At 40.6% G+C, this 25920-nt stretch overlaps 1 protein-coding gene across 1 annotated transcript in view; it reads right to left on the reverse strand.

The window, feature by feature from the left end:
- The window catches only part of LOC124281231 (two pore potassium channel protein sup-9-like), a 69129-nt gene extending 46685 nt beyond the window's left edge, over positions 1–22444 (reverse strand). The window contains exon 1 of the mRNA XM_046717259.1: positions 20643–22444. Coding sequence (XP_046573215.1) covers positions 20643–20925 — 283 coding nt within the window. The 5' untranslated portion in view covers positions 20926–22444. The remainder of the gene's footprint in view (positions 1–20642) is intronic.
- Between the last annotated feature and the right edge of the window lie 3476 nt (positions 22445–25920).

Raw genomic sequence — 25920 nt, forward strand, 5'->3', positions numbered from 1 at the left:
TGCTTCAGGGTCTGTAAGACAGACTAGGTGAACTGGTGCAACACCATCAGGCAGAATTGTATATCGTTTCGCTTATGCATGGCTTACTCGAGGCATTTGAATAAAGATAAAACTATACACTTAAGCCGTGCTCAGTATCTCCAAGGCTTGGATTTCGTTCGTCTGACGTAATGCAATTACAACCTGGTCACTAGGATCACTCTGAACTAATTTGGTCGTATTTGGCAACCATAGAAACAATATGACTGCCTGAAGGTGTCGCGGGTCTGTTTCACCAGACAAGCTAGGGGCTCCCATCAAACACCCTCTGGTTCTATATTTAGGATCATAAACGATTCCACAAATTGGCACTTGATAAAAGTGATTTATCTACGTCCAGAACTGCACATGGCGGGCCTGCTCAGCCAAACACTTCGTTCCACTTTTCGTTTCAAGTGGATGAGTGCTCTCCCTTTTAAAACATCACACCGAAAGGCGGCGCTGATAATGGCAGGATATTTGAACTAAACAAGGTCGTTAACTGGTCCTTCTGTTGCTTTGCTCATCCGTTTCACCTTCTTGTTTATACATATGCATCAGTTGGAACCAAGACCCCAGGTCTTAAGAATGAGTGAGAGAGTGAAATGGGTTTAATGCCGCTAAGAACAGTATTCCCGATATATCACGGCGTGGCTGATTAATGTGGGAGTGAAGCCCGAAGTGATTCAGGTGTCACACTTTCAGCACTTTGCGGAAGCCAAAAGCAAGGTTCTGCTGCTGACAAATTTTCTAATAGAAACATTCAGGGAGAACCAAACATCGCCAGTTTCTTGCATGACGAAGGGATGCACCTCTGTACAGGTAATTGCGGCCCCTTAAACGACCGGGCCATCCGTGCTCCATCTTTAGAAGCATATAAATAGACAAGCACTCTCGTTTTCCAAAAAGGACTTTAAGTACTAACGCAGAATTTTAAGTAAAATCTATCCCTGTGGACTATGATTTAATCCATTAACTGTATTCACGACCATGTGCGAGGCGTTGTTCGACGGTTACAGTGTGAGAAGGCTTTTTCACCTGTCGTAATATAGCTAGAGCTAAAAGCTGGGTTCACTCACATCAACACCACGCTATCATTTCTTACCATTCATGTTCAAGGGGATTTACAATGTCTTCAAATCCCTTGTTGAGACCATTCTAAATTGTTATGTGATTCTTTAAAATGAAAGTATAAATCCTATGCTATATATAGCAAATTGAACTGCAAATGATCACATACATGCCCAGCTCGTCCTTTTCAAAGTACAAATCTTGTTTCTTCAATTTGCATCAAGTTAATCAAACATGTCACTCTTCTAAATCGCAGCATGTCTCATCACGATGCTCTTATCCCGCCACAATTAAGGGACGCACCCTTTAACAACGTATACATGGACGATTTGACTCCGTTAATCCACATGACAGTATTCCTGCTGATTCCTGTTCAATATTGTACGTCAACGATCCTGCTAAAGTGCGTCCTTTTGCCATTATTGTTGACCGAAGTACATATCAGTACACCGTACGGCATCCCCGCTGCTGATTACAGTGCTGTGGATCATCTGATAAAGAACATTGCTTTTCCCCAGCAAGAGTTGTGTTGAGAACCTTCATGTGCTCTGTACATGCACTTTAAGATTACTACAGTGCTTTTGATCTGCCTGTAAACACACTCTGATAGCAGCACAAGGTGTTATGAATAGTATTTGTTACGTAACGCGTCTTATATATGTTAAATGAAAGCACTGTTTAAGGTGATATATTGTTATGTGTTATGCGGTGTTTAGCTCGTTTAAAATATTTAATGTAATACTCCTCGTATGTGACATAAGATGAGCAGTTAATTTACTAGTATTGTATTTTAACACAGAATATGGTTTGTCGATCACTGCACAAAATAATTTGTTTCTCTTGACATGGACCCGTGAAGATCCGTGAAGATCTTCAGCAACCCATGTTTGTCGTAAGAGGCGACTAACGGGATCTTGTGGTCAGGCTCGCTTACTTGGTTGACACATGTCATTGTATCCCATCTTGAGGATACCCTGTGTACATTTTAGGGAGCAAAACCTCAGGAAGTGCATTTTCCCATCATATTTTTCAACACGAAAACTTAATACCAAACTGCAATTAATGTCACACGCCTTCATTTAACGTATATATATATATCACCAACAATTTAAACAATAACATCGTGTATTTCGTGTAAGATACATTTATCATATATCGTTTGAGATGCGAATACCTGCACACAGTCCAGAACCAAACTTTCAAGGTTCAATAAGACCAAGAACAAGAACAAATACTCTACAAACAACTGTAATAAACACTAGCAAATATTTGCATATGAAAGTATAGATCTGACGGTTACTGCTTGCACTTATTCTCATGAGAGCAACTAATCAATGGGACCTTACGTTAGATCCATGGATGCTAACAACCACGTGTTTCTGTCTAACCGGTCACCGACCTTTTCTCTGCAAACCATTTAGTACCAGTTAGTGAATAATCGCACAACTTATGGTAATGAATCACGTTTAGGCTGAACGACTGACCTGCAGCATCAAGATGCCAACGTTGTCAGGGCCTTGCATAAATTAGTCATTCCTGGCTACTTCCGAGTTGCATTTACACATAGGGACATTGCAGATTATGTACGTATTGAGGAGATCGGATGTAATTAAATCTCTCCGATAATCTTATCCTATCACTTTGTAACCGGTATCTGGGGAGGATATTTATCCATCATTTGTAGATTCTTTGTAACTTTGAAGCGGAAAATGCCTTTGGAGGCCAATAATGTAATTATTTATCAACTGGACTCAACTGGATACAATACTATTTTCTATAATGGTCTCATCCATAGCCTACTGAGAGTTCAAGCAAACTTGGAGTTCCTTGCAAAAATATACATACTTTCACTTATATATGGAGCATGCTGATTCGGTATCAGAGCATAACCTTACTTTGTGGCCAACAGGCGTCTCGCTGGGCTATATGCCTAGTTGTTAGTCTAATATGGAAATCACACTTTCCACTGACCCGGAAATGACCCATCCTGCCAGCTTAAAGATGCGACGTAAGAACAGATGTATTTCATCTCAGTCAACTTATCGCCGAGGAGCTCTCGAAGTCTCATTACCTACAGCGGCGGTGTTTGCCGACATGACATAACACTCCCACAAGTTTCCCACCCCCGGCAAGAAGGTAGGGGCCGTTAAATGGAAAGGTCAACCGGAAACGTGCATGTGACCTACACACCTTGCTAAGGCTATGATTAGTGGGTGTTGATTTCTGTAAATAGATACCAGGGCGAAAGGAAGTTATGTGCTAATGCAACTGCGCTTTGACTTACCTCAGAAAACTCTGTTGATTAAGCTCATCATTCTGAGAGTATGACTGCCAATGGACATGACCTTTTGAAAGCACACTCAATACAGTTCAAGGGTTCAAATGTACTCATATTATTCCGCAAATGATAACGAATTATGATTAATTACAATTTGAAGGGAATCAAATTGTAAACGAATGTCTTGATTACAATGGCTGCTAAAAGCAAATACGATAAGTCAAACTTTGTCAGTTTGATAATTACGTTTCCATTAACGCTGTTATGTTATTTATTAAATGTTCCGCTAGACCATATCGTGAATTTGTATCATATCATGTGTTATATGTGTCAGATGAATACCTAGCAGCGCTGGGAGAAGTTGCTACACAGTCGGCTGATGTTGAACTAGGATCCCACGTCCTGGCAAGTATATTTTTCAACTCGTTCCCAATAATATGCCTGACCGATACTAAACGCAGTACTAGTATCCTTATTGCAGAGAGAGTTCCAACGTCTAGACTAAAACAGGTCTGGCCATCAGTGCGTTGTTCCACTCTAACAGTGGAAGGTTCATTGTCATGAGCTGAAATCTACTAAACTCCACGTATACCATGTACATTTGCTGCCTTTACCTCTATAGACATAGACCTATACCCAATTAACGAATCATTACTGTGGTCACACCGTTGTTTCTACCGCGACAGTCATACTCATCGTACAACATCTCAGTAATTGTTTCGAAAGACGCCATCAACGGTGTTAAATGAAGTTTCCAAGAATTGAAACTCTGCCATCAACATGGGATATCTGCAAGTTTGATCAACACGTCTTCTTACGAATTTACATTTATTTATATCAAATACAAGCACCTGTTCATTTACATGATATAGGAAAATACAATTTCGTCATGTATGCAGTTTGTAAATCATCGAATTTTGTATTGCTATTGATGCCACAAGGAACACTTGGGTATTGGTTTCTTCCAGCAGCAAACATTTGCTAACTCACTTGCATTACTTTTTCGTCTAAATCGACTTGTAACCATAATTCTCTCACACTTCCTTCCTATCTCCAAATCGTCCTACCGAATATCGGGGGCTCCAGTCAAGTAAATTTAAATTGGGCTAATGAGTAGAGAGGTGATAAACTTGCTGCCCTTCAGGAACCGGGGGATGACACTGCTCCCGACTCCCTGGTGTTTGGTGCTCGCACACTGAAGGTTAAACAATCTGCAACACTGGGTTTATTTCTGCACCGTATGTTGATGTTTTTATAAGCGTCCTGTCATTATATCAGCGCATTGAGATTGCAGGAAGGTCGGGTTATCCTACCTATGTCAGTCACGAGCCGCGCTTATGCAGATGTGCAAAGTGCACTATTCAATTCAATTTTTTATTACAGAAGTGTAGACCATCGGCCCATAGCCGTTTTGTACATGGCAAAACATGATATGTACAGTACAAATTGATAAATTTAATATCTTAGAGACATTGCAAGATAAATAAAGCTAGCTAAATTATTTATCAGTTTGCAATCTGATGATGACATGAGGAATTTGAATTTAGCTTTGCTTGGATTGGTACAATAGGTTTAAGGTAAATGGTTCAAGTGGAGCTGTATAAATTTGGAACACACGAGAAGAAAATGGTATTCGTCCTAAATATAACCTTCATCCCATTGTAAAAGAGGAATATTGTGCTTCCTTTGCATATTCAAACTTGTCAACTGAAATCAGCTTCATGTGCTACCCTGGCTGTGACATCGATTAAGGAGGGATAATTGTATTTTATTCCACAGGGGCTCATATAGTACATTAATAATACAATTAATAGGTATTGAGCCTGGTGCGCATACTTTAATAGTATTTCAGTTATACTAAGTCAGCTTCACTCGTGTTGGAAATGCTTTAGACGTTCCACCTTTATGTGAAAGCCATGTGTACGGGTATGGTGATCACAAACCTGCAAACATAATCAAGGTGAAACGGGATTCGAACCCATGTTCACAGGCTCTGCAGCAAGAATTGCGGAATATCAGAGCACTGGGCCACATTTAACCGACACTGAAGATGTAAGCAACTAAATAACCCCCAAAATTCATTGTATAAATTTATATGATTTAATTGATTATGATATTATTAATATTTGAAATGTTAACCTATTTTAAATTATTGCAAACATATATTTGTGCACTGCTATGAATGTAACACAGAGCAAGTAACAATAATAAGTTTGGAATGAACCAGTTCAAAATGTCTGTATGTTTTTTTCAAAGGACATATTGGTTTAAGCTTCTTTTATGTCTCCAAGGATGTTTTAATGAATTCGAAAATATATCTCGGCATTGAAATATTTTGTTTATTTCAATATCCAAAAGAAACGATGAGAAAACATCCAAATAAGGTATAAACATCCGTCGATAAGACGCCAGAACTCTGGTCCACAATCAATTTCATTCAAAAACTAAAACAAATCTGTCTACATCGGAAGGCGTTTTTATATAAGCCTTGGTCGTTTTGAAATTCTTCCAAAGATACTATATTGCTGTGCTACAAGAGGTACTCCCACAGAACTGTCTCCCTTGTTCCCAAAGGGCTGACACCGTATTAATAACCTGTCATCCCAGTACAACCAACTCACTGCTGGCTGTAACACGGCATTCCCCTAACCGGTCTACAGTCATTGCAGATAATATACACTGACATAGCAGCCACGTTAGTAGCCAGCTACCGACATGTATAAAGGTCCTTGGAGACACTGGTGCACACCCAGGAGTGGTAATCTGACATAGGTCAGCAGCCAGTATATAATAATACTCCATCTCTTCAACCATTATCAATAATCCCAACGGAAAAGCAGACTGACCCCTTGACTTCAGGCCTTCAGATCTACGTTGAAAAGAATAGAACATGACACCTTGGCTGTCGAACATGTCGTTATGTTCCAAGCCAGATAAACCGTGGTGGCGGTTGGCTTCAATATGTTTTAATATAGGCTTCAAGTAGATTTGGTCACATGTAAATGATTAATACAAAGACTGGGTAAATGAAACTCTGAATATGTGATGGATGGGTGTGCAGTTGATTAAACAGATGATGTAAGCTTGCACGGATGATTAATGTGGTGCATTGCTTCACCGTTTTGTGTTACGCATGTTTGCCTTGTAATACCATCACTGTGTGGGGGCATGGAAACGATTATTTTGTAATGTTTACTGTTGTTGATGATGGACGTAAATATTTACTGTATAGTGTTTATTGTTGTTGAAGGAACTCGTAAACGTGTATTTCCATGTTTATTTCTTATCTTCTATTATTGTAAACGTCTTCCTTTAAGTATAATATAAGAGAATGTGTCCTTAACGATTGAATTTGTTGTACGTTCGTTTTACTTTTTCCGGTCAATGACTGGATTTAGAATACGTTCGTGTAACTGTTTCCGGTCAGTGAATTCATATGTTGTATGTTCGTGTAACTGTTTCCGGTCAGTGAATTCATATGTTGTATATTTCCTGTTAGTGACTGAATTTGTTGTACGTTCATATGACTGCTTCCTGGGTGTTTAGGTCTGAGAGGAGGAAAGTGATATTGTCATGGTTGACAGATTGTCGCATAGATAGCTCACAATGACACTTATTGGTAAGATGTAATGCTACTAAAAGGGAGCTCTTCAAACATGAAGAATATTAAGTATTCACTATGCAAAAATAGCTTTGGTAAGACGGTTTTATCCCCTTTACTGAACACTTAAACATGTGTACATTTACAGCTTGATTTAATGAGGTAGGGCTGTTAATATTGTTTTGGCATACCGCTGTTTATGGTCCAAGCGAAAATGAATCCTCTTATTCTGTAAACAATTTACTCCATTTCAAATTGAAATACTGAGAGAGAGAAAACGATCGCCCTTCGGTGAGAAATCGACGAAATCCGATTTGGGGGCAGATATTCCACCAAGACCAGAATCCATAAGATGCATCGGTTCAACACAGAGTAGTCTCCCTTGACAATAGGTGACATATTGATGCATTGACCAGCCGCTAGGTGTCTCTCGTCGACTGAAAGAAATATGACCCCTGAGTTTAACACCGTCGATCACAAAGCGAGAAATCCGTTACTCTTGGTGTTGCTAATGTGCGCGTTACTATTCACATGTTGGCGACCCTCCTATTGAATCATGACACAGCTACGGCTCAATTTCCCTGTGTTAAATCGTACGTCTATCAATCAGGTGCAACTTACAGGCCTATCAACGCGTGTCATTTCCAGATAGCCGGATATCGAATTATTGGTTAATATAAAAAAAACACAGATCGATAATATGTAACTAAAATCATGAAAAGTATATTTTTGAGTGGCACGTAGAGGTTGGTGTGAACAAGAGAGATGGTTCTATGAATATGCAACTTCTTTATTACATTGTTATTATTTGAGACGTTTTGGTGTAGATGTTTGATAACGGTGAGGTCTATGCCGTTTTGGCGTAGATGTTTGATAACGGTGAGATCTATACCGTTTTGGTGTAGATGTTTGATAACGGTGAGATCTATACCGTTTTGGTGTAGATATTTGATAACGGTGAGATCTATACCGTTTTGGTGTAGATGTTTGATAACGGTGAGATCTATACCGTTTTGGTGTAGATGTTTCATAACGGTGAGATCTATGCTGTTTTGGTGTAGATGTTTGATAAAGGTGAGATCTATACCGAAAAGTCGCATATATTGTAATAAAGTTATTGAACTATTCCCCTTGTTCATGAAAAATATTAATGAAATTTATTTCAGTGGAATATTCCATTATCATGCCTCGATATGGCTAAATAAAACTGAATTCTGATTTAAGATGATGTTGTTTCGTATTGTATACAAGTATGTGAGGTTTATTGGTCCAAACTTCCCTCAGAGATTGACTCAGAGTGTACATATCTGACTACCCCATAAAGCCACACGCATGTCTCTGTTTCGCATACACCCATCGTTGTCACAAATCAACGAGCATAGCGCACCCGTTCGCACCGTATTCAGCTCCAGAGGAATAAAATGGTCCCCAGCTACCTCTATTAAGAATTCCAAATAACGGCAAGTGTCTGTGAACAACAAACCAAGCCTGTGATCTCAGTCAAGCAGACAATAAAAACTCGCAATTAAATACGATGAAAATAATACCCCTTCCGCTAATATTTTAGCTGCCGCCGTAAAACATGTGCCTTATCTTCCGATATGCACGGTGTGCTCACATGTTACTATCTATAGAAGTTCGGTAGACTTAAATAGCTGATGCCTCCGTTTCTTTACGCATGCATTTTCCATAGACGCATGACGAAGATAAAAGTGAACTCAAGAATCATCTGACTGACTGTGATAGTCAGAGTGAAATATCACTGGATCAAGACTCAAATAGGGCGTGAGTCGGCAAAGTACCATCGTTCTAATCTCGAACCAGGAACAGGGTGTAGTTTGTTAAACATCGCATATAAAGTGCAACAGTGTGTAGTATGTATGAGTTCGCCGTCGTGAGTAAAGCTTCTTGATGGAGCCTGGAAGAGAGTACTGGTCTATGCGTAAATACATCTGTTTGTACGAGTCTGAGTACGTAAATCATCGTCTTCACTTGTCTGTTCTAATGCATCACGCGCCAGCATGTATCTGCTGACAAGCAACATGTGATTGCTTATAAGCAAAGGTCGTCTGCTTCCCTGCGCACGTGCCAGTACGTGTCCGTCTACATAGAAGCAAACCTCGTCTGCCTCCCTGCGCACCTGCAAGTACGTGTCCGTCTACTCAGAAGTCAAACACGTCTGCCTTCCTGCGCACGTGTCAGTACGTGTCAGTCTTCATATAAGCAACACTTATCTCTGCCCTAACTCACGTGCAAAATCATCCGTATGTGCATATTTATTCAAAACGCATTTCACTATGTACTTTGACTACAAAGGTACACGCAACTGCTGGGGGGCTAGACGTTGTGTCTACATTTAACTATGTACTTTGACTACAAAGGTACACGCAACTGCTTGGGGGCTAGACGTTGTGTCTACATTTAACTATGTACTTTGACTACAAAGGTACACGCAACTGCTTGGGGGCTAGACGTTGTGTCTACATTTAACTATGTACTTTGACTACAAAGGTACACGCAACTGCTGGGGGGCTAGACGTTGTGTCTACATTTAACTATGTACTTTGACTACAAAGGTACACGCAGCTGCTGGGGGCTAGACGTTGTGTCTACATTTAACTATGTACTTTGACTACAAAGGTACACGCAGCTGCTGGGGGCTAGACGTTGTGTCTACATTTAACTATGTACTTTGACTACAAAGGTACACGCAGCTGCTGGGGGCTAGACGTTGTGTCTACATTTAACTATGTACTTTGACTACAAAGGTACACGCAGCTGCTGGGGGGCTAGACGTTGTGTCTACATTTAACTATGTACTTTGACTACAAAGGTACACGCAACTGCTGGGGGCTAGACGTTGTGTCTACATTTAACTATGTACTTTGACTACAAAGGTACACGCAACTGCTGGGGGCTAGACGTTGTGTCTACATTTAACTATGTACTTTGACTACAAAGGTACACGCAACTGCTGGGGGCTAGACGTTGTGTCTACATTTAACTATGTACTTTGACTACAAAGGTACACGCAACTGCTGGGGGCTAGACGTTGTGTCACATTTAACTATGTACTTTGACTACAAAGGTACACGCAACTGCTGCTGGTACTTTGACTACAAAGGTACACGCAACTGCTGGGGGCTAGACGTTGTGTCTACATTTTATGTACTTTGACTACAAAGGTACTAGCACGTTGTGTGTCTACATTTAACTATGTACTTTGACTACAAAGGTACACGCAACTGCTGGGGGCTAGACGTTGTGTCTACATTTAACTATGTACTTTGACTACAAAGGTACACGCAACTGCTGGGGGCTAGACGTTGTGTCTACATTTAACTATGTACTTTGACTACAAAGGTACACGCAACTGCTGGGGGCTAGACGTTGTGTCTACATTTAACTATGTACTTTGACTACAAAGGTACACGCAACTGCTGGGGGCTAGACGTTGTGTCTACATTTAACTATGTACTTTGACTACAAAGGTACACGCAACTGCTGGGGGCTAGACGTTGTGTCTACATTTAACTATGTACTTTGACTACAAAGGTACACGCAACTGCTGGGGGCTAGACGTTGTGTCTATTTAACATGTAACTTTGTACTTTGACTACAAAGGTACACGCAACTGCTGGGGGCTAGACGTTGTGTCTACATTTAACTATGTACTTTGACTACAAAGGTACACGCAACTGCTGGGGGCTAGACGTTGTGTCTACATTTAACTATGTACTTTGACTACAAAGGTACACGCACGCAGCTGCTGGGGGCTAGACGTTGTGTCTACATTTAACTATGTACTTTGACTACAAAGGTACACGCAGCTGCTGGGGGCTAGACGTTGTGTCTACATTTAACTATGTACTTTGACTACAAAGGTACACGCAGCTGCTGGGGGCTAGACGTTGTGTCTACATTTAACTATGTACTTTGACTACAAAGGTACACGCAGCTGCTGGGGGGCTAGACGTTGTGTACTAGTGCTTTTAACTAACTTTGACTACAGCTTTGACTGTAACGTACTTTGACTACAAAGGGGGCTAGACGTTGTGTCTACATTTAACTATGTACTTTGACTACAAAGGTACACGCAGCTGCTGGGGGCTAGACGTTGTGTCTACATTTAACTATGTACTTTGACTACAAAGGTACACGCAACTGCTTGGGGGCTAGACGTTGTGTCTACATTTAACTATGTCCTTTGACTACAAAGGTACACGCAGCTGCTGGGGGGCTAGACGTTGTGTCTACATTTAACTATGTACTTTGACTACAAAGGTACACGCAACTGCTGGGGGCTAGACGTTGTGTCTACATTTAACTATGTACTTTGACTACAAAGGTACACGCGCTGCTGCTGGGGGCTAGACGTTGTGTCTACATTTAACTATGTACTTTGACTACAAAGGTACACGCAACTGCTGGGGGCTAGACGTTGTGTCTACATTTAACTATGTACTTTGACTACAAAGGTACACGCAACTGCTGGGGGCTAGACGTTGTGTCTACTATGTATTTGACTACAAAGGTATGCACCTTTGACTACAAAGGTACACGCAACTGCTGGGGGCTAGACGTTGTGTCTACATTTAACTATGTACTTTGACTACAAAGGTACACGCAACTGCTGGGGGGCTAGACGTTGTGTCTACATTGAACTATGTACTTTGACTACAAAGGTACACGCAACTGCTTGGGGGGCTAGACGTTGTGTCTACATTTAACTATGTACTATGACTACAAAGGTACACACGCAACTGCTTACACGGGGGCTAGACGTTGTGTCTACAGTTAACTATGTACTTTGACTACAAAGGTACACGCAACTGCTGGGGGGCTAGACGTTGTGTCTACATTTAACTATGTACTATGACTACAAAGGTACACGCAACTGCTGGGGGGCTAGACGTTGTGTCTACATTTAACTATGTACTTTGACTACAAAGGTACACGCAGCTGCTGGGGGCTAGACGTTGTGTCTACAGTTAACTATGTACTTTGACTACAAAGGTACACGCAACTGCTGGGGGGCTAGACGTTGTGTCTACATTCAACTATGTACTTTGACTACAAAGGTACACGCAACTGCTTGGGGGCTAGACGTTGTGTCTACAGTTAACTGCTGGGGGGCTAGACGTTGTGTCTACAGTTAACTGCTTGGGGGCTAGACGTTGTGTCTACAGTTAACTGCTTGGGGGCTAGACGTTGTGTCTACAGTTAACTGCTTGGGGGCTAGACGTTGTGTCTACAGTTTAACGTTGTGTCTACAGTTAACTGCTGGGGGGCTAGACGTTGTGTCTACAGTTAACTGCTGGGGGCTAGACGTTGTGTCTACAGTTAACTGCTTGGGGGCTAGACGTTGTGTCTACAGTCAACTGCTGGGGGGCTAGACGTTGTGTCTACAGTTAACTATTTGAGGTAATATCGAACATGCTCATTCTGGGAAGATTTCGAAAGGCAATTTCGACATTTGCCCAGAATTTATTGATCAGGTTTACAACATTAAAAGTGTCAGTTAAATTTTCATGATGGACATGGTCAGACAATATTAAACCCGACACATGTGTGACAAAACGTAGGTCTTATGAAACGCGCTGTATCATGTGTACACTATGTTTTTCGGGTGAACGAATGACCAGACTTGTTTGAAATGGTTGCGAACACCTGGTATCGTTGCTGTTTGATGGTGATTCACAAAAACTTGCTTATGTTATAGTCGGAACCAAGCGGTAAACCCTACTATTTGCAGATATTATGGAATTTGTTTTGTCGTTGTTCTTTACGCTAGATAACTACTGTGTCTTCTAGAGGATAAACCAGGCTACACATGGTAGGTCGCTGGATCCATCTTCGTTCTGTATGGTCCCCACTACTGACAAACACACCTAAAACTACATAAAATGCGACGATTCGGGGCAGAATAATTCGTTTAGCGTTTGTCTTATATATGATGGTTGCTCAGAAACGAAAAAAACATCAGTCGGATGGTCACCGTGCTCCAAGACACGTGGCTGCGTTAACACGTGTAAATGTATTTCATAAAACAAATCACTCCGGATGTGATCCTCATCAGTTAGATATTATCCTACACTGTAATGTTGTTACAGATATCATGATGTATGTCAAGATCAGTACGTCTGTGTCTATAAGAATGTGTGTGTTCAGTCCATGTTTACCTGTGCATATACCTCCTAGTACACCAATAACTGTATGTCTGCCAATTTCATCGTCTCACGTTTCTCTTGCAGACTACTGAGTGCGTGAGTATAAGTTTACGAAACTTAGCACTATTCCAGCAATATCACCAGTCAGCAGCTTCACACATTGTACCCATGTGAGAAATCGAACCTGGGCCTTCGGCGCGAACACTTTAACCACTAGGTTACCCCATCGCCCTGCACACTGCTGACATTAGATTAAGAAATGAAAATTTCTATTGACATAACATTTATCTCTTCCTTTCTGTGACCTTGTCTGAACACCTGCATATATGCATTTCAACTCAATGTTTCTTCGAGTATGTCCTTGCTATCTTCACGTGTCATACCTGTCCATAAACATATTTACCATCTCAATGAACCGACTGGTTTTCCTTGGTTATATTCACGTGTCATACCTGTCCATAAACATATTTACCATCTCAATGAACCGACTGGTTTTCCTTGGCTATATTCACGTGTCATACCTGTCCAGAAATATATGTACCATCTCAATGAAGCGACTGGTTTTCCCTCGTAAATTCATGTGTCATTCCTGTCCTTAAACATAAACATATTTATTTATATCAACTTAAAATCTTACTCTCTATAAGCATGTGCGATACCTGTCTATCAACTACCTATCTGCCGTCAATCTACCTGTCTGTCCGTCCGTTCGTCAATTATGAATCTAACCTCCATCTGTGTGTTGTCTGTTATCTACAATGTCCCTATTCCTGTCGATAAAGCTGATTGTACACCTACCTGTAATGATTTATGTGTATACATGTATCAATGTATAAATGCGCTCACAGGCATATACATGTACGTGTGCGTGCGTGCGTGCGTGCGTGTGTGTGCGCGCGTGTGTGGTTTTAAGTACAACTATTTACGGACACCCGTACTCATGCCCGTAAGTTCCGTATCTGCATCTGGTGTCGTCGCCATTGTCGCTGACAAACTACTGATACACGAACCACGGGGATACGGAATGGGGCTCAGTTATTTTACATTGCCAATCAATCGTCCAGCTCCCAGGAGAGAGAGCGATGAAATCCTCGCGTGAACTCGTTGCTTGACTTAGCCATAGTCACTAATCACCCTAAACACGGACTGATAATAATCGTTCCACTAGTTTTCGCTCACTGGGTGATTCGATAAAGTTTTGGTTTTGAAATATGTTTACCCGTCTTTTATTGATAGAAATTCATTTCAGTACTGAAAAGATGCGGAGAGGTGCCGTATATACAGCTTCGTTCATATCGTGCAGAGACTTCAAATTCATATTCTAAAGTGTCATTCAAGCCAGAAATGTACAACTTGGTGAGTGTGAAAAAATCGATACTTTATGCAGCCTGTCGCCTATTACATACATAACGCCTGCTACTCACATTAAACACTGTTGGTCCAAAATAGCAATATTTATCAAATGGTTTTCATGGATTGCTGCAATGGTAAGGTCAAGTGTTTGTAGATAATAAATGCGAAAACGTCTGCAGTTCCAATACGCAAGAGATTATAAATATAATTCAGCTTTAAAATATCGAAAGTGCCCCTTAAACGCACGAAAGCTGGCGTTCTCACGGATCTGACGCGTGACTATTCGTGGCGTGACGTCACAGAGGCAATGTAAAACGCCGATGACGTCACGCCGTCAGCTGGTCTGCTCTGAAGTGACATGTGAGGGTCACCTGCTTTGTCATCTACTGTTAAGTGGATATAGATCCCTGTGACTATTTCTGACCGTTCTATTTCAGGCTGTACAAATGAACCCTCTAGGCAGGAATACTATACTGACGGGATATAAATAATTAATAAGTATATATTAGATTAGAGGCGCTAAATGAAATCCGTACAATAACCTGGCGTATATGTGGAACAGATCAAAGCATACCATTGATTAATATGGCAACTTCGGTGCATAATTTCTACCGTGTCTCACCCAGAGATAATCCAAGGTTATTTGTCATATTCTGAGTCATATATTCCTACATTAATTCTGTTCTAAGCTAGACACGAGTCGGTGATTATTAATTGGAGGAACATTTTTAGAATATTTAGCAACAAGCTACACGAAGAGTGAGTGAGTGAGTTTACTTTTACGCCGTTTTTAGCAATATTCCAGCAATATCAAGGCGGGGCGACACCAGAAATTGGCTTCACACATTGCGCCCATGTGAGGAATCGAACCCGGGTCTTCGGCGTGACGAGCGAACGCCTTAACCACAAGGCAACCCCACGTGGAACAGATTGTATAAAAGCGTATCAGTGAAAGTCATGCATACCATCAGAAGGGTTTTTTTTGTAAATGAATCAGATATCACGAAGGGGAATTTTAGTATGCATGTAAATTTCAAACTTCCCTATAAATTTTGACCCGTGAAGATCCGGGTTAGCAACCCATGTTTGTCGTAAACGGCGACAAACGAGACCGGGTGGTTCATCTCGCTGACTTGGTTGACACATGTTATCGTATCCCAATTGCGTGGATCGATGCTCATGATGTTGATCACTGGATTGTCTGGTCCAGACTCCATTATTTACAGACCGCCGGCATATAGCTGGAATATTGCTGAGTGCGGTGTTAAACAAGACAACAACCAGCTATAACTTTCTGTGGAGAGGAGACCCCGGTGACAAAATTGTGGTCCGATTCATCAAAGGGGTGGGGCGGTGGGGTAGCCTAGTGGTTAAAGCGTTCGCTCGTCACGCCGAAGACCCGGGTTCGAATCCCCACATGGGTACATTGTGTGAAGCTCATTTCTGGTGTCCCCTGCCGTGATATTGCTGGAATATTGCTAAAAGCGGCGTAAAACCAAACTCAATAACTCATCAAAGGGGTAAAACTGGTGGACACTTTCTGTTGTCCTCCATTGCTGAAATACAGGTAAAAGCGGAGTAAAACAATACTCACTCACTGCAATGTGTGACTGATCTTTCGGGTATGATTACTAACTATCTCAACGAGAACTGTCCTTGTATAACGGCTTTAAAAACAAAACATGTCTCGTTGCTATTTCAGTATTACTCGACACCACGTACCCAAATAATACAACTTTACATTGCTGCTAATTTGTATATCAACGAAATCAGAATACTGTTGCGTCTAATCGAAGACACCCAATTACGACAAGTGTGGCCGTACCAGCTTGCCCAGAGACGTACGGGGAAGATGAAATCAAGTACAATTAAGCGTTCACTCTCAATAGATAGCTCCCGGCATCGGGAACAAGGACTGCCTGACGTATCGGCAGTTCTGTTTACCGACATTTGTATATCGTGCATAATTATTTTTATAAACCAAAAAATCACTGACTACTCAGTTCCAGAATAACCCGATGAAAGTGATTCATCTAAATCGCAAAATGCATGCAGTGTTGCAATCTATGCTAGATTAGTTCCTATTGTAAAGGAAATTATTAATATTCACTCCACGTGCATGACAGCTGCGACCTTATACCGTGTTTTTATTACCTTCATTGCTGTTCCTACTCAGAATAATACGAATACTAAATTTGGAACTGATGCTATTAATACAACAACGATAATTGTCTCGAGTATGATAAGGAAAATAATCAATATGCAGTGTGTATGACAGTGATGGCGATAACGGTGACCACGTAGTAGTAGTAGTAGTAGTAGTAGTAGTAGTAGTAGTAGTAGTAGAAGAAGTTGTAGTAAGTAGTAGGTGTAGCGATGGCAGACGTATGGGTGGCTTTGGAGTAGAACAAACGGAATGCTAAAGTTATAAGCGGTAACAGTCAACGAGTACAACATGCGGAATACATCATACATGACTCACTATGAAATATATGACATCATATATCTATTATATCAGGTATTTACAAAATGATGACTGTATCCAATCCAACCTGTCGTGCTAATCATAAAAACAAACAAACTCAAGTCAAATATTCAATTGAATTCATAAACAAAAAATTTGAAAACGTTTAGCTTAGTCATGTTGCATGTTAGTACATGACTGTACATGTGTATATGTGTTCATGAACAGCTGTGTATCTGTACGGGTTGGTACGTCCGACAGCCAGTCTCGATATATCCCATAATGAACAGTAACATAAGAGCCTATGAAGTATATCGCCACCATCAGTTAATAGTGTGTTAATATACAGGAAATAGACTGCCATCAAAGATCACCACTAATCTCAAAACAGCAACAGTCTCTACATCAAAGAAACCTCCTACCTTGCCACCAGAAATAATATCTGAATTGAACATATTCCTTAAACGTTAGCTAGTTGTTTTCTTCGAGAGAGGCAAGATTCTAAATCCATACACTTGTAACGGTTTTCGAACAGCAATCTCTTGAGGCGAAAACGAGCCTGCTGGGAGGTAGTTTCATCGTTCTATCACTCAACATCGGCATGCCAACTGCATACACATGGCTGCACACAAAGTACTGCAGGACTTGAATCACGTATCAAATTGTGTTTTTTTAATGATTACATAACATGATATTTTATTCTATTCCAGCTAGAACCAGAAATTAAGCATGTACACATACCTATCGTAAAAGTATTATATCAAAGACCAAATAAAATATCCGTCATATGTCAGTTTTGGAGAAGTGTCTGTGACACGGATAACTCTTTTAACATGTCGTATTACTGGCATATGTTTCTCGCAGTTTGTTGAAGGTGGTACAACTATTTAGAAATAATAACGATTGCACTTCAATTTTAACATATGACGGAAAAAACAAAACAAAATGATTTTCTAAGTGAGTTGATTTGGACAGACACAACATTTGAAATGATTAAATGAGTGCTGCGATGCTAAAATAACTCCCAAACAGTATCAATTTCATCCATGACTTCATCACAATAGATTAACACAGGAAATAAAAACCAATAACCGGTACCCTTAACAGTGTGGTGGTTTTACACGGACGTTAGCCGTCAGATAAAACTGCATAATGTATGAACTCGTTCAGCACAAAATAGGTGTTCATAACATTAGTAGGCCGTATATTCTGTCATGATTTACAGAGCGATTGGATGTTACACTGACTTGTCCACGACGCTGCTGCTATGACATAACAACAGCCTGCATCAGGTTGCATGTTATATATCCGGCCCCATGAAACTTCCATGAAGCGTCCCTTTTCATGAGACTTATTACAGCGCATATATTCTGTCACTACGTGAGATCAAAGGCGCTACCTGCACGCGTAGCATGATATATAAGGAATGAATGCTGCAATTAATTCAGTTTGAATGTTACATCAGCATCGTGCCAACGTTAATGCAAAGGACTTGCCTGAATTGAATATTCATTTCATTTAACTTTTCAATATTTCAATATGATTGAGATATTGATAACTAACATATTCACACTGCTCGATCAGGGCATCACTTGAAGATGACACGGCCCAGATTGCCCATAAATTAATGGATTTAATTTTATATATATTTATCTGACAAGAGTCATTAAGCTTTCATGCGTTCAAAAAAGGCATAATCGATTTGAGTGTTACACAATGCTTGGAGTGAAAATAAACATTTCAATTTACGTCAACGATTTCCAATTTATACGCTCTGAAACTATTCGATTACAGCAACACTATCACCGCGCCCCATCTGTCATGAAACACCTGATGGCTAACAAACAGTTTAATCGGATTTTACTTTAAACAAACTGTTAGTTTTGATATGACCGAGCTGCAGTTTACAAGTCTGATTATGTTGACGAAATCTTTCACTCAGTGGGGTTTCAGTAATACATGTACGTAGAATCTACATTCGACTTAAATATTAATTATCTTGAAATAGAACAATGCAGGATGGAACACGATCAGTTGCCTGGAAGGGGAAAGAAGGTGGATGCTCTCGTATCTCACATCAAGGCCATATTTTCCCCTTGGCAACATCCATCCCCTGTCACACCATGAAAGGGCGGGAAGCAGCACTGAAACATCCTCGACCAATTCAAGGATGTTACGGTTCATGTAATGGTTTTCCTCTATGAATTGTAAATATCATTCAATATTCCTCTGGATATGACTTAGTCCTACGAGGCCTTGAATTCACGTCTTCGCTGCTTACGTTAACAGCCTCAACTTCACCCACGGACGGGAGAATTAGCGTTGTTGTAGCCCGATTTCCGCTATATCCGATTTCTTTGTATCCGAAATTGAATGTACATGATGAATTCAATTATTGTGATGGCTCTAGAGTGTACACCAGAGGGCTGCGATTATGTTTCATGTGAATTTACAAAGACGTTGAGGCAGCCCGGAGGTGCTTGAGTGGACGGGTCTCACGCTGTAGACACGGTTTCGATTCCTTACGTTGGTTCTGAATTCCCCGTTTCGTCAGATGTGGGAATAACCTCTTATAACTCACTCACTCACTCACTCACTCCCTCACTCACCATTTGATGATTAACGCCCGTATCACACTCCATTCATACATTAGTATATGCGTGTTTTATTGTTTGAAAAAGCAATAGACAAATCCCCATGCGTGACCCTCTCTCGTACATTAGGATGCGCTATAATAAAGAATGTATGAAAATATGATACATTATCCTAGAATCTAAATATGGTGGAGACAGGTGGAGTTCAAAGCAGGTCTAGAAGTTAAACAAGTCCACTTGGCTATTGACCAGTTTCGGAATGAGAACTGCACAAGAAGATTAACTCGTTTAAAGCTAACGCCAGACAGGCATGATCGTAATCAGAACACCCACTGGTAGATATTTGGCGTTTTGTGTGTTATATTTGTGGAACAACATAAAGATAAAATTGTCTTATCAAATGTGCTATGTGGGAAGTATTTCAAGAAAGATATTGGAAAAACATGAAGACCTGACGTAATGTGATCACAGCTGAAGTGAACACCAGTGTCACTGTGACCAAAATGTCACCATGACCATCTCCAATAACATGACCCTGGAAAAGGAGTACTTAACATAAGGGTTAATGCATTGTGAACACGAGGTATTCCTGTAAACTGGCGTGTGTTTTTCAAAACCGTTGGATAATAGGACAACGACGGTTTTGTGAAAGTGAGGTTTCTCCGATGTATGTATGAGCGACTGACATTTCAATGGGAGACAATGCACTATTTGTATCCTTGGTTTAAAGATAATCTTAGATTCAATAATCAGTGAGAGCCCGCTACAAGCAAGAGATGATGATGATGATGATGATGATGATGATGAAATCGTCTTCGACCATATCCTTTCTCCTGCTCGTTCATACCGTACCCAGTTATTCATATCTCGGCATGTCCTGGGGAGGGAACGAGTTATGGTCGCAACTTGCGGGGCTGGATTTTTACTCTATATACATATTGTATTAAAACAATTAAAAAATATACCCCTGCAAAACAATTGACATTCAAATCTCATAAGAAAACATATGAATTTTCTAATATTCATACAGGACGCGTTTCAATAGAGCAAGTGTTCCATAGACATAGATAAGAATAAAGTAAATGGTTCTTACCTATTGTAGTGATGACCGTCAGAGCGAAGTAAAACGCCCCAGCAAACTTCCACTGAGTGCCTGCCTTGTAGGGAACGTTCTTGATGATTGTGAATCTCAATTTCTCAAAATCTTCTTCTGTGATGTTGTAGCGATCTTTCATTGTTTCCTCGTCGGCTTCTAGTAAACGCCTTTTCTCCCCCTCGAACTCCGATTCCAGGGCATCAAAGACTGCTGCTCCGACCAACAGGTAGGTGAAGGTACACACGATAAGGGACAACGTTCTGACATTCTGCTTCTTCATCGTACCCACATAGCTGCGTTCTTCCTGCTGCTGATGTCGAGGGGGGTCCGGGGCTTCGCTAAACCGCGAAATCTTGACAGCTGAATTGCAACACTATCAACGACGTCTTTATAAACCCTACAGTCAGAACAAAACCCGCATTTGTGAATTGACATGCGGCTTGTGGTGTCTGTTCATTATCAATTATTCCATCATAAACAACAGTATATATTTATCTATCTTACTTATTGGAATCATTAACAAGGTGGCTTGTGGCGACTTTCTGTCGTTACCATACTTCAGTTATATACACGTTAGATCACTACCCAGCTTTGTGTATGCGTTTGTGTAAGCTCAACACTTTTATATCCACAGTTCTATTTAATTGGACTTCTTGTAATATCGTTCTTATTCCGATCAATGTTCTATCCTACCTTTATTCATATCCAATTGTTCCAATTCTAAGTGTTCGCACGACTACCCTTTCTGACAAACGACGTTATGTGAAATCAAACTGTTAGAAAACAGTCAATAGGCTCAATGTCAATATATTCACTGACTTCTTAGGTTTCGCCTTTATTATGACTTCAAATCCTGTATTATTAATATTGAATACTATGGGATATTGGTCGTATGATGTTGAGCGTTGGGACCTATAATCCATAAACATAAAACTATCTACATTATAGAAATGTTTAAATTGCCTTGATACTGTCGTGGTTGTGAGATGACTTTAGACTTCAGTATCTGACAAGGATGCATTAAATGTCGTCAACAGCCGTGGATACAACCTTGGCAAGATAGGAAGCGCCATGACCTGTGTGGTGAGCCACGAGGACGATAGCTCCGGCTTATATTACTCCCACAGCCGTTAGTAAACCTACGGGAGGCTGCAATGTCAGAGTGGATGGTATTCCACAGACGCACCGTCCCTTTCATTTCATGTAGCAGCTACACTGTCAAGGTAAAACTTAGAGTTGTATACCCTTCCATCTACACACAACTGATTGTTACAGTATCACATTGCCCACCTCGTGTAGCGGCGATAGTAGTGACCGCTAGCTGACGTACTCAACACAGATCAATTATAGTATACGACACTATATTCACCCATATTCCAATCCCTTGGGTAGTTATTCCGACCTCGGGGTAGAGATTCGCATTGCAAGGTGGTCTCACTTGGAAGGAAGCACAAAGGATATCCACTGTGAAGCGTGTATATCTCCCTTTTTCATTCTCTCTCTCCTAAACAACGCTACAATTGCCGAATCAATCGATATCGAACTGTAGTTCACATTGTCGTCTGCGTCTTAATTCCAGTATGGACACTTTTCTCCAGCTTTCAGGCCATTTTCTTTGTTTTTCCACCGGTATCCTCTGCTAAACTGTTAAATCGCGTTGTGAGACCGACTGGCCTTGTTTCCCGTGGCGTGAACAAGTCGCCATAGTGTATGCTATACAGCAGATGGCACAGGGGGAAATCGAGAATCGTCTGCTGCACTCTCGACACCAGTCGATGCGCACTAGATGTCACTTCCGTCGCATCTGCGCATGCTGTAACACAAAGCGATCGATTATTAGAGGCTCGCTACAGGGGGGTCTAACAAGGCGAGTAGGAAAATTGAGACAAGCGCCTGCTAACGAACAGAGCGTCCAGTGGAATTGTACACGTGTAATTACTGTAACAGAACGAGGCTATTTAAGAGAGGATGTCGAGGAGTGGGGAGGAGGTATTGGATGATTTAATCACATGACAAGAGATGACAACTTGGGATTATGTTTCCTAGTATGGGAACACCTGTATATATATCCATACAATCAATCTGCTCATTCTACAGATATATGTCCTATACATGACATTGCATACATTCATGTGAAATGTTAACATCAGCATGCACGCATATTGTATAGACTCACATGTATTACAGAGACATGGAAACTAATGAATCATATAGTAAGTGAAAATGGATTGAATTAAGGGATGAATAAAACATGATAACATAATTTCTATCAAGCGGCAAGCGTCATAGCTGTAGCTAATCACCAGTATTATACAAACATATTAGTATAGATATGGCTAGACATGTGCATGGAGACACTGTTTCAAAATATATGCAACTAGCAGTTATCGGATACCTTCCGCGACATGTGTTCGGCCACATAATAGGATTAGACATATTACTCTTAATAACAAAGAGCAACATGTTGCCACATATAGGTTTTTTAAATTTACGATGAATAACCCATCAAAAATGCCGTTGAAAACGAGAACCGAGGGGATCTGGGTGGGAAATACGTCATGGGTGAATCGGGGTGAGCATGTTCTGGATTTTGATTGCTGGACATCGCATACCAATTCTGTAGATCCATTCTTATAACGTAAGTTACTAGAATGTTGGTCCAGACTCGATTATTAAAAAAAAATATTGCTGAGATATTTGCCGAGCGCGGGGTTAAACTAAAAAAGAACGGAATGCAAGTTTTGTAGAAAGACACGAAATCAACATGCATTTGATTATTTCCAAGCATTGAACTCTACAAAACTGCACCAAGAGGCCCGGTGATTATATTCATGAACAGCACACCCGTTCTAGAGCCTCACTGTTGTTAACTACTGGCTTAACGCTTCCTTCAACAATACAACAGGCAATTAAGGATTTCTATGTTGATTTTGGAATTGAAACTGACGACAAAAATGTTGTAATAAGCCTTTGTGCAATCCTCGTGACACTGTGCTCGCTGTCAATGTATGTGTACTTTCATTTCTCGGGAGGGTTGGTTCCCCGTGGCTGTATCAGACAGATCCGCTGGTTATGTGTATGCTCTTACAATGTAAATACTATGTAATATGGTACTGATAATGTTAGCCTGTTTGATACGGTCTATGATGCGTTAAGTTGGATATATAACGTGTTTTATTCTGAAAAGGAAAACTAAATTAAATATAAAAAGATGTATTACCCTAGGTGCTCTTTTAATGATGATGATGATGATGATGATGATGATAGTGTTACACGACTTTTAACTGTAAATCATTGCTATCACGACGCCAGCTTGATTTGAGAGGACAGCCTTAAGTGATGCAGTGACCAGTCCCCTCCTGATATTTATGTGGAAGAACAAGGAAGTGCAAAATGTCCTCACATCCTTGTTATCCTAAACACGTTTACCTTTTGTCATTTTCACAAATCAGGATAATTTCTAGTTATATTTCTCAGTATTTCGAAATATTGTTATGCGTATCATGTCATTTTTCTTAATTGTTTGCGTGTGTATGTAGAGATTTTGACTTTTTCTTTTCTGTATTTTTTTCTCGCTTTTGGGGCAGTTTTAAAACTGAACTTCCGCCACGTTTCTGGTTGATAACATATTATTATGTAAACATTATACATTAAAAAGAATGACACATGTATGAACCATTTGAACGGTGAATAATCCTCATGAGCAAACACACGGACACAAATAAAAGATTTTAAAATCGATGATCACCATAAAAATGACAATAAAGGTGGTGAACAGTGTATTACAATTGTAGCAACGAGTCCGTGTACGTTGGCCGTTATCAAGCTACAAACTGTTGGGATTGTAAGATGCAATATAATCCTAAAACAAACAATTATAGTGACCAAATGATGAAAACACGCATTCCCACCATCAATAAAAGTAAACGGGTAGTTTTGCGATGTATCAACAGAAACTCAAAATAATTCCCGGAGTTAACTAGACTGACTGAGTGAGTTTGGTTTTGCGCCGCTTTTAGCAATATTCCAGCACCATCACGGCGGGGGACACCAGAAATGGGCTTCACACAATGTACCCATGTGGGAATTCGAACCCGGGTCTTCCGCGTGACGAGCCAACGCTTTAACCACTAGACTACCCCACCGCCCCGAGTTAACTAGAATAATGTTGCAGCACTATAAGATTAAGTGTTGGAATACTATACGATATAGCTGAAATATTGCTGAGCGCAGGGTTAAACAACCAACCAACCAATTGCATGGCTCTATCGGCTAATACACAATGTCTAGACAACACATTATTTACATCATTCATCATCTACACATTTCGCATATTCTTGCCCTGTGACTCAATCAATATATAGTAATGGAGGACGTCTTGTAATTCAACGTTTGGGTCATGAAACATGTCCCCAATGTTCATTTTTACAATTTCGATTTGGCCTTGTCATTATAGATGAGGTGAGATCGGGGGTGGGGGTGGGGTGGGGTGGGGTGGGGTGTTAGTCTTGCTCGGGGTTGTTGTTGTGGGCATTGAGTTGCAACCCAGCTAAAGAGTTGGGGAAGCCTAAAGTTATAGAAAATTTACAAAATATTACATAAAATTGGCAGCAAAATATAACGCAGTCTTCCATCTAATTATTCCTTCCTGTTATATTACCAGTCCCTGAGTTTATGCTTTGACGCAAGAAGACATATGTTCCATTTTCATGTACCTTTCGTCATGTTGTGCGTGTGTACCATTTTCATGTACCTTTCGTCGACACTCCTGTTTTTACATCCCCACAGTTTCATCATGGTCGTTCACACATGGTATACAGCCTTAAAACTGCAAGATAAACTGACATCAAACTGGCATCTGCAGCGGCCATGCTGTAAGTCAAATTTCAAGCATTTAATGATTACACTCTGATTTTAGCTTCACTTTTATCGATCTGAGCGATTTTCGAGATGAAAGTCAAGTTCTATGGAACGTCATCTTCTTTATTGCAATGAGTGCGACGTTTCGGTGTAGGTATCACTTGCTTGATAACGGTGTTAGTACCTACACCGAAACGTCGCACTCATTATACTTGCTTGATAACGGTGTTAGTACCTACAACGAAACGTCGCACTCATTATACTTGCTTGATAACGGTGTTAGTACCTACACCGAAACGTCGCACTCATTATACTTGCTTGATAACGGTGTTAGTACCTACACCGAAACGTCGCACTCATTATACTTGCTTGATAACGGTGTTAGTACCTACACCGAAACGTCGCACTCATTATA

This window comes from Haliotis rubra, unplaced genomic scaffold, assembly GCF_003918875.1.
Source record: "Haliotis rubra isolate DU_JTF1 unplaced genomic scaffold, ASM391887v1 Scf280, whole genome shotgun sequence".
Lineage (NCBI taxonomy): Eukaryota > Metazoa > Mollusca > Gastropoda > Lepetellida > Haliotidae > Haliotis > Haliotis rubra.